Source organism: Mytilus edulis, chromosome 3, assembly GCF_963676685.1.
Source record: "Mytilus edulis chromosome 3, xbMytEdul2.2, whole genome shotgun sequence".
Taxonomy (NCBI): domain Eukaryota; kingdom Metazoa; phylum Mollusca; class Bivalvia; order Mytilida; family Mytilidae; genus Mytilus; species Mytilus edulis.
Genome location: NC_092346.1, coordinates 10,583,272 through 10,592,851, shown reverse-complemented (window position 1 = coordinate 10,592,851; position 9,580 = coordinate 10,583,272). Strand labels below are relative to the sequence as shown.

General features: G+C 34.2%; 1 protein-coding gene across 1 annotated transcript; it reads left to right on the top strand.

The window, feature by feature from the left end:
* The first annotated feature begins 572 nt into the window (after positions 1–572).
* Positions 573–5,164, top strand: LOC139515797 (D-aminoacyl-tRNA deacylase 2-like). Its single transcript, XM_071305493.1, has 3 exons — positions 573–724; positions 3,950–4,019; positions 4,737–5,164. Exons 1-3 carry the CDS (start codon positions 611–613, stop codon positions 5,048–5,050), a joined length of 498 nt encoding a protein of 165 aa, XP_071161594.1. The 5' UTR covers positions 573–610; the 3' UTR covers positions 5,051–5,164.
* Positions 5,165–9,580: the final 4,416 nt, after the last annotated feature.

The following is a 9,580-nucleotide window of genomic DNA, read 5'->3' as shown; positions in this document are numbered from 1 at the left end:
TGAACCTTAACGATTGTTTGATCGTGGTAATAAATCTTTAGTGGAAAACAAAAAGAGGGACGGCACAAAACATATTTTCTTAAGCTTTACATCGGATACAATATTATATACATTACCAGTACATCGCAGTGTAGCTTTATTTAAATTAAATGTTGGGGTTTGGTTACACCTGTTACATAAACAAAACATGCGAAGTTAGATTAGTAAACTTAGCGCCAATTTAATAACTGTAAAAATTATGAGTTACCTGTACAAGATAATGTAATTCTTTGCATCCAGTTTTTGTAAGCATCTTGTCCACTAAATCTTCTTCCTCGTCGTCTTCTTTTGGCTTTGGTCTTGACCGATCGTGTCCCATGGGCGCAGACATCTTGAATACCAAAATTAAATATTCAGCTCCGATATTATTTTTTTCCGATTTCAGTATTTAAAGATATCAAACACATCGCTGAAAGTTCTTATCTTGACTTTTGTTGAATATTAGATTAGTCGAAAAGTACACTGGGGTACATTCAGTTGTGTTTTTCGCTTATTTGTATACTGAAACTGAAAGTCAAATTGTACCGCAAGTTCCATAATTTCGCAAATCCCCAAACCGTCTCATCGAGAAATGAGTACTGAAAAGTCTGAAGACAAAAAAGCCAGAACTGTACTTCAACAATGCTTGTCAGCACGACTGCAAGTTCAGCCAAAATCCGACACAGAAGAAGCACAGTTTGTTGAGGTGAGCCAAATTAGATTAGGCTTACTATAGTTTATGGTTTTTATAGTTTCAACATTGCCGGTTCCACTACGACTGTTTAAACTCAGTGCTTTGCTATGATTTAGTCTAGTTTGAAAGCTCAGTACAAGCTGTTTTGGTTCTTAATTGACCAGTGTTGTTATAAGCATCATTGTCTCTGATTTGTTTTACCTACATACAAATAAAATTAATATAATACCAAGTCATGCCGGAATGTGACAGTTGTTATATCCATTAGCCGTTTGACGTGTTTGTGCCTTTGGTTTTGACATTTGTTTATGGACTTTTCGTTTTCGTTTGCGGAGTTCGTTTTTTTTTTGTTATTTTACTTTTTGGTTAAGGTATGGCAGAATTATAAATTTCCTGTGGTTACAAGGAAGACATTCAAGTTTTGTACAACCAACTTAAATTAGAACAGTTTGGCAGAAACTAAACAATCATAGAAATTAAGATTCGAGTCGAGTACATTGATGTATCCCTTTGGGAGTGCTCCTGAGAGAGGAGGAAATTACCAGTAACAGTAATAGTCGAACGCACCTGCCACCGGCACGTGCGGGGTTCGAACTCACATCATCGCGATGACAGATAAACATGTAGTAGCTGACCTTTTGACACCACTCTGTCACTAAGGACCACAGCAAAATAAGAAAAGCAAAAACACTAGTAAAGGAATAAAATTTGGACAATAGCAAAATTCTCATGTACCAATGGGTTGAACATTGTCTCGTTGGTTTATACCCCTTTTGCATGTTTTCAGTTTCATAAAACGACCAAAGAGCAGATCCAATACCCGGGCTTATGTTACAAATTGGATTAAATCTTTGAAATTCCCATGTACAGTCTCAGACAGGTAACATAACTGGGTCGATGCCTCTGCTGGTCGTCTGTTATAGTCTCCGAGGGTATCACCAACCCAGTAGGCATGCAGTACCTCGGTACTGGCATGAAAATACGGATTTTTTTGTGTTATTAAAATTTGCTGTTACAAAATGTTAGAAAATTATTATAAATTAAGGAATGTATCTCCCTCATGCAAAGCTCTGATTCCTTTCACGGATTTGGCTATACTTTTTGGACCTTTTGGATTATAGCTCTTCATCTTTTATATAAGCTTTGGATTTCAAATATTTTGTCCACGAGCATCACTGAAGAGACATGTATTGTTGAAATAAGCATCTGATGCAGGAAAATTGGTACCGTTAATGTTATAACAACTATATTAAATTTGTTTCATAAATAAAGTAGCTGATAAAGGGGTTGGGTGGGAGGGGCAAAATGAAATTGTGTCAACATTTTGATGGGGATCATGCAGTAAAAACAGATGGTGTTGTAGAGGAACTGTAATGGACTTGACTTGCAATAAATACTCTTCATTCACAACGATATCACAATGAATTTTATTTGCTGATCTATCGTCTTGTATTCCAAATTCTGCCTAATGTCTCTATCTTGACAATCTTTTTAATGTACAAAAAAAAAATCGATCTCGACTCTCAACTTTCGCTGTTTCTAGTCTCATTATTCCGTATTACGCAGCCTGTACACAAGCTCTGATTGTTATTTTTAAAGTAATAAATTTATGCCATACTAAAGACACTAAATGGGACCGATATTCCATACGAAGAGTTCTAGTCAACCTTTAATAGCTGCATTGACAACCTGACATATACTGATTATATACGTCAAGGGTATAGTTGTCACTTGTATTTAAAAAAAAAAACCGTTTCATGTGTGATTCAATTTAAATCATAACCCGAATAATTCAGTCGTTATATTCCGCTGATCTACGAAGGCTACATTAACGCCTGAACGTCTTCCTCGATCAAGACCGTCAACCGGAAAATTCACACCGCTTTGCAATATGGGAATTTTGATTTAAATTGGCAGCTAAAGAAGGAGGAGTTCCGGATGTTAATTGATGATAAATGATGTAAACTGATGTTAATTGATGTTAAATAATTATTATCGGATTTGTGTTAATTGAACACACGTGTTTAGAAAGACAATTTCAAGAGAGTTGCGCAGACTCATATCCTGATCGCCGCTGATTGGCTCTCTCTCACAGAGAGCAGGCGACGCGGCCAATGATCACAAGGAGTTCAAGCCCTCGTGTGGGAGAAAATCGGACACGGAAAGGGCTTGAATTATTCGAGTTATTTAAATCAAGGGGAAATCTGTATCACGGAAATGCTGCCCATATTCAAGATATTGGAATATACACTCTCAAGGAATAAAAAAGAAAATCGAATTATGGGAGCCTGATTTTTTTTCAGACCATAAATAAAATCAAGGATTTGTATAGTAAGACTTACTATACAAATCCTTGTTTTATACAATAAACAATGTATATTCACTTTTACTACCAACTGATACATTAAAACAATCTTTACCATTCAGTGATAACAAGCACCTTTTGTTACATTTTAATATTTTATGATGTATTTAAATGAGTAGTTATTGTTGCAAACTCCATTAGAAATTTGAATTGAGATCAGTTTTGGAAAAAGGGAAAGGAGGATGTGGAGAAAAAAAATTGGGGGGGGGGGGAGGGGGTTACATTTTTCTCATTTCAGATTTCATAAATAAAAAGAAAATTTCTTCAAACATTTTTTTGAGAGGATTAATATTCAACAGCATAGTGAATTGCTCAAAGGCAAACAAAATATTTTAAGTTCATAAGACCACGTTCATTCTGTGTCCGAAACCTATGCTGTGTCAACTATTTAATCACAATCCAAATTTAGAGCTGAATCCAGCTTGAATGTTGTGTCCATACTTGCCCCAACCGTTCAGGGTTCAACCTCTGCGGTCGTATAAAGCTGCACCCTGCGGTCGTATAAAGCTGCACCCTGCGGAGCATCTGGTTTTATCAGCAATGCAATTTCTACTAACAAGTCAAAGTTTGTAGATATAGTTAGTAGGCCGTCACTCTTTATCAGAGTGATTGTTCTTAACTGAAGTTTTTTGTTTTATCCTTTTTCTGGTTTTGAGTGAAAACTAAAAAAGTGGAGAGAAACTAAACAGCCTAATGATCAGCGATACAAGATCAACAACAAAATAGATTTTTTTTCATGAATTCTAATCTAGTTTGCAATGTTGGAGAATGTTCTTTGATGAATATGCGCATATTCATAGGTGAGCCTCACATGCCTGTGTAGAGCCTCTAGTTTTAATACCTTGTAATTTTTTTATTTATTATTTCGCTAGATTGGAAGAGGTTTGATAGTGTATATATGCTTCCTGAAAGGTTCAACATCCGACACAGTGTCCAAAATGGGTAAATATAATCATTTAGCATAAAAATGGTTGACATGCTGTGGAAAAAACGGAAAAATAGAATTTTCTGTAAAATGGACATAGTTTACCAGAAACAGAAAAAATATACGAGACCGCTCGGCGGTAGTTGCTTCCACATCCTCTCATTCTAGCTACGCCCCTGGTATGAAACTTTCGTTTTTTCCTAACATATAATGGTACAGTTGAAATTAGAGAGTGCAATTAGGCATACACATGCTTTTAAAATAAAAATATGTCGTTCTTAGTCTGATGATGCATGGAAGTAGTAATAAAAGGTCAATATAGCATTCTTCTTTGGTCTGAATTTTGCATAACTGAGGACTCTTTTTGAAATTGAAGATCATTGAAGTAAAAGTATTTTTATTGATCACGGTGTTACTTGTTGAGTATTGCACGACCGTTGTCACTGTGCATGCTGCCTGTCTACCTGTCTTTGCAGAAGGTGTTGACTGAGATTTTTACATTGTACACAATTAAGGTTGTCAGGTACTTTCATTAGATTATATTTATGAAGTCCTTACAGTAGTGTGGACCATTTATTTAAAAAGTGTATTTAAATCTCAAGCCACTACAATTAAGGACAAAGGAAGATAACTCCAATTTAAAAATTACTTTTAACAATTACATCATTGATATTTTTAGAACAGATACTAGATTCCTATTTTTCAATTATGCACTTGTCTGATTATAATTTCAGTTAAAGCAGCATTAAATACCAGACTAAGTGCAAATGATGAAGGGAAATTAGTATCCATACTAGAACTACCAGGAGATGTGTTGATTGTACCACAAGCAACATTAGGAGGTACACTGAAGGGAAAATTGATGCAGTATCATAAAAACATTGATAAAGAGGAAGGCAAAAAACTGTATGATGAATTTGTGCAATCGTGTAATGACATAGTTAAACAAAACAATCCTAATGTTTCTGTACAAAGTGGTACATATGGTAACAGACAAGTGTTTAGGACAGACACCAATGGACCATATACTCACATGATTGAATTCTAAGCATTCCTTTGTTTTGAATATATGTATTGAATATTCATGATAGATGCTGAAACAAAAACAAATTGGCGACATATTCTCTGCAGAATTTTGATTGAACATTAATTTTCATGGAATTAGAAAAAAATCAGGGCCGTAACTACCTATGAGGCAAGGGAGGCAACTGCCTCCCCTGAATTTTCTACACCAAAATTTTTTTTTAAGTAATACAATAAAATATTGAAAATATGTACACGAAGAAATTGAATTTATATTATAAACAACACAAGTTTACAGTTTTAACAGTGTTATCATGATACGTGGTATGTCTGTCATTTTTCGGATTTTTGATCGAAAGTGAACCGTTTCAGCTACTTTTTTTTTTTTTTTTTTTTCGTGTGGCCGTATGTTTGTTATTCAGTATTGAGGGGGTCAGTATTCGTTCGAGAACACATATGAAACTTTGCTTTCGATAATTTTGAATAAAAACTTAACTATTCACATTTCTTTGGGGGCTCAATTAAGCAGAGGAAGTTCCTTTTGTATTGTGAATCTTTTAAGATATCGGAAATTTGTTACAGGCTGAATCAGCTGTTGGATCGTTTTTTTAAGTCTCCAAATCGTACGAGAACATAGTTTATGGTCAATGCCTTAGTAGGTAAACACTCCCATTCGTTGTAGCAGGGACTTTTTATACTAAGTATATACTAGACTAGTATAGAAAGTCCCTGGTTGTAGTTATATACATGTCTGTTCAGCTTTCAACAATATTGAAATGCAAGATCCTCGATAAAAAAAATTATCTTGCGTTCTATTATCTTGCTTTATATGTTTTTTGAACTTACCAGTTTCTAAAAAAAAATATCTTTAAATACAGATAATAATTGTTTGCATGAAAATTGCTCCAAGGATCCAGCAAAACTGATCTTTCTTAAAGTAAGGAAATCGAAGGAAAACGGGTAATTTTTAGCCATATCATTTGTGAAAAAAATCCGCGGTCACAATGTATTTAATGTTTACAATTATAGGTCGAAGTACGGCATTCACGACGGAGCCTTGGCTCACCCCGAACAGCAATCTCAGCTTGTTTTTGCATAAGTTTGAGTTGCTTCCAGGTTCAAGCAATACTGATGTTTCTTAAAGTAAGGAAATCGAAGGGAAACGGGTCATTTTTAGCCAATGACTGAGGGAAAAAAATCGGCGGGGGACCTCCAACCCCCCCTATCTAGGGGGCCTCAATCGGCGGCACCCAAACCCCTGCCTCCCCTGAATTCGAACCCTAGTTACGGCCCTGAAAATCATAGTGAAGTGTCACTGGAATTTTTTTCAATGGCGATTAGAATAGAATTTAATGAGGCTAACATTCTAGCAGACGGTAAACTTCATTAAATCAGATTTTTTTAGGACAATAGTGGAGGTGTAAGATAATGTATAGTTTTATGATTTGTTGTTTTTTTCATTAAACATTAAACCAGTGTTTGATTTTGACACAGTTTGCAACAAAAAAAATCCTTAAAATTTTAATCTTCAATTATTTTATTCGTATATAGACTTTTTCAAAATTGTATAACCTTTTGATTCATTTTAAGCCAATGAAGCAATGACACAGCCGACTTTCAACGTGAAGAAGTAAATCTCTTATGTATTGTAGCCAATTTTAAGTTAGTGCAAACCCCGGGTGCAAACGCCATTTACTGAAAGATATTTATCATTGTCAGAAACATCAGTATTGTAGGAAATGTCCTTTTATCTTTCTGTTTGTGAATTGCTTACCAAAGTTATTTAGATTGAAAATCAAATATCAACAAAGTTTATAAAGTTATAGTACTAATTACTGAACGTTACTCTATTTACAGCAGTGGCAGATCCAGAGAGGAAGGGTTTGTGGTTTATAGAACCCCTTCTTTTTTTTGGTCAATCAATGCATTTGAATGGGGATGTGAAGTCAGAAACCCACTTTTAAAAATGGCTGGTTTTCCCCTGTTCAGTATTAACTGTTTCGACTACCAAAACATAAAAACACTACCTTCAACCATTTTATTAAAATATCCATAAATTACATAACATTTATAACAAATATCACAGATGATGACTAATTACTGGAAACTTAACATCCAGTGGTAAAAACACTGTCTAAAGTGAACCTTGTGGCAGGACAATAATAAATAGTCTTTAAATAATATTTATACAAATTTTAAATATTTGTTTGTTAAGCTCAAAATTATTTTTGAACACTTTATGTTAAAAGAAATGTATCAATAATGCTATGAAATCTGGTCAGATAAAATCCTGTTCTGCCTGGAAGAAATATAAGTATTTACATACTCATAAACAAATATAACAGAAACCAAAAGAATCACAACTTTGACTTGAGGCTCACGGGTACAAAAATTTCAGCAAAAAATTAAACAATTGTTTTTTTCATTACAAATTTTATTTATTACACTATTAGTTATTACTTTATGATATGGTTCAAAAATCAACCAAAAAAATCGAATCGCTTTGGCCACAGATAAGTATATGATAAAGTTCGTTTGTAAAAAAAAAATAGCGAAATCCTATATTAAAAAAAAATATTGATTTATACCCGCGAGCCCCCTTAATGAAAATCACCAATACCTGAACTCAGATGAAAATTAGAATAACAAAATACTTAAATCTAATTCTCAAATTTTGATAATATAATGATGACTGTTTTTAAAATTGACCAATGAATTTACTCTGTTTGGGCTCTATCTGTCCATGCAAGTTTTGACATTTGACCTTGAGAGATAAACAATTTGGACTTATCCTTGGTCATCATCATAATTTTAGAACCATATTGAATGGACATGTCTGCTTGGCAGAACAAGAACCTCTATATCTGGAAATTCCAATATACATATTTGAATACAAAGAGATATGAGGTATCTATACTATTAAACGAGAAGACCTCATTTTTGGTGTCGCTTCTCTTCTTTCCACAATAAATTAATCAACACGCCTCTGTGTCCTATAGGTACAGTGCATAGTCGCATTTGTCATCCATTCATATGATTATTCAGATTGAGTTATTTTAGGAGAAAAACGAGAAAAAAGACATCCGGGTATTGTCCCGTCATTGTACGAAATTTTAAGTCGGATTAGACTTCCGGTTTGCGTTTTTCTGTATACTTTGAACATACATATACTACGAATAAAGTGTATTTTCAGAATTTTATCTGCTATCATTTTCAAGTTTACTATCCACGGCAGTCACAGAGTTTATTAAATAGAGAGGGTCTGTATACTATATCAATGATCACCATGAATCGATTAGTAAACTTAGAATTGAAAGTAAATATGCTTTATTTATATAGTAATGAATGTTCATAATATACAGATAAGCGCTAAAATTATTCATACATGTGAACTTTTGATACTTTTTCTGAAATTCTCCAGTCATTAAATCTTTTACAAAATTCATTGATTACAAAAAAAAAAGAAGATGTGGTATGATTGCCATGTTGAGACAACTCTCCACAAGAGACCAAAATGACACAGAAATTAACAATTATAGGTTACCGTACGGCCTTCAACAAAGAGCAAAGCCCATACCGCATACTCAGCTTCAAAAGGCCCCGAAATGACAATGTAAAACAATGCAAACGAGAAAACTAGCGGACTTATTTATGTACAAAAAATGAACGAAAAACAAATATGTAACACATAAACAAACGACAACCACTGAATTACAGGCTCCTTACTTAAATAAATGTTCATACCATACTAAATGTATGTTCATATTGAAATTGATAGAAAACCAAAAATTGGGAACTTTGGAAATAAAGGTGGAGGGTAAAAAAAAACATGTTCCTGTCCCCAATAACCTATGACTTATGATACTTTTGTTGAAATTCTCCAGTCATTCTGTATTTAACAAAATTCTTCCAACAACACTTTATATTACGGATTACAAATGTGTCGAGGTTTGTGATTGGATAACAACACAGAGATGTCAGTATATATTCAGGAAACTGCCAGGGTATATACGACGTTTTTTTATCCCCAATTGGAACCTCAAAGACGTCATCATAACACCGGTTACTATGTGACGTAGTCAAAAGCTATCAGACTGTCAGAGGCTCACAGAGGGAAAATAATGACGTGCTTCAGTCAATAAAACATTTTTGATACAAAATCACGCAATTTACACTTTTAATACTTAAATTTAATGTTAAAAGTGTTATAAATCATTACATACACGATAAAATTATGTTCACAGCAAATTAGAAAATCCTTCACGTATGCCGAACATATCAGGTTGGGGTTTTCAATATATATGTGTTGTCAACAAATACCTGCACTGGAAAATAACATTAAGTCAGGGGTAATCCGTAATATATGTGTAATTCAGGTCTCAGAAAGGGTATATACTGTGACATTCCCGGCGTAGGGCTTATATCCCTCTTCGCCTTCGGCTCAGGGGATATAAACTCTAAGCCGGGAATGTCACAGTATATACCCTGTCTGAGACCTGAATAACATATAACATACTGATACTTTAAACTACGCTCTGAATGCCCGCGATTTCGC

Excerpts from the sequence above, each read along its gene's own strand:
- LOC139515797 (XM_071305493.1), top strand. The coding sequence starts at position 611 with ATGAGTACTGAAAAGTCTGAAGACAAAAAAGCCAGAACTGTACTTCAA. Across the intron at positions 725-3,949 it reads AAGAAGCACAGTTTGTTGAG|ATTGGAAGAGGTTTGATAGT; the intron begins GTGAGCCAAATT and ends TTATTTCGCTAG. Across the intron at positions 4,020-4,736 it reads CGACACAGTGTCCAAAATGG|TTAAAGCAGCATTAAATACC; the intron begins GTAAATATAATC and ends TTATAATTTCAG.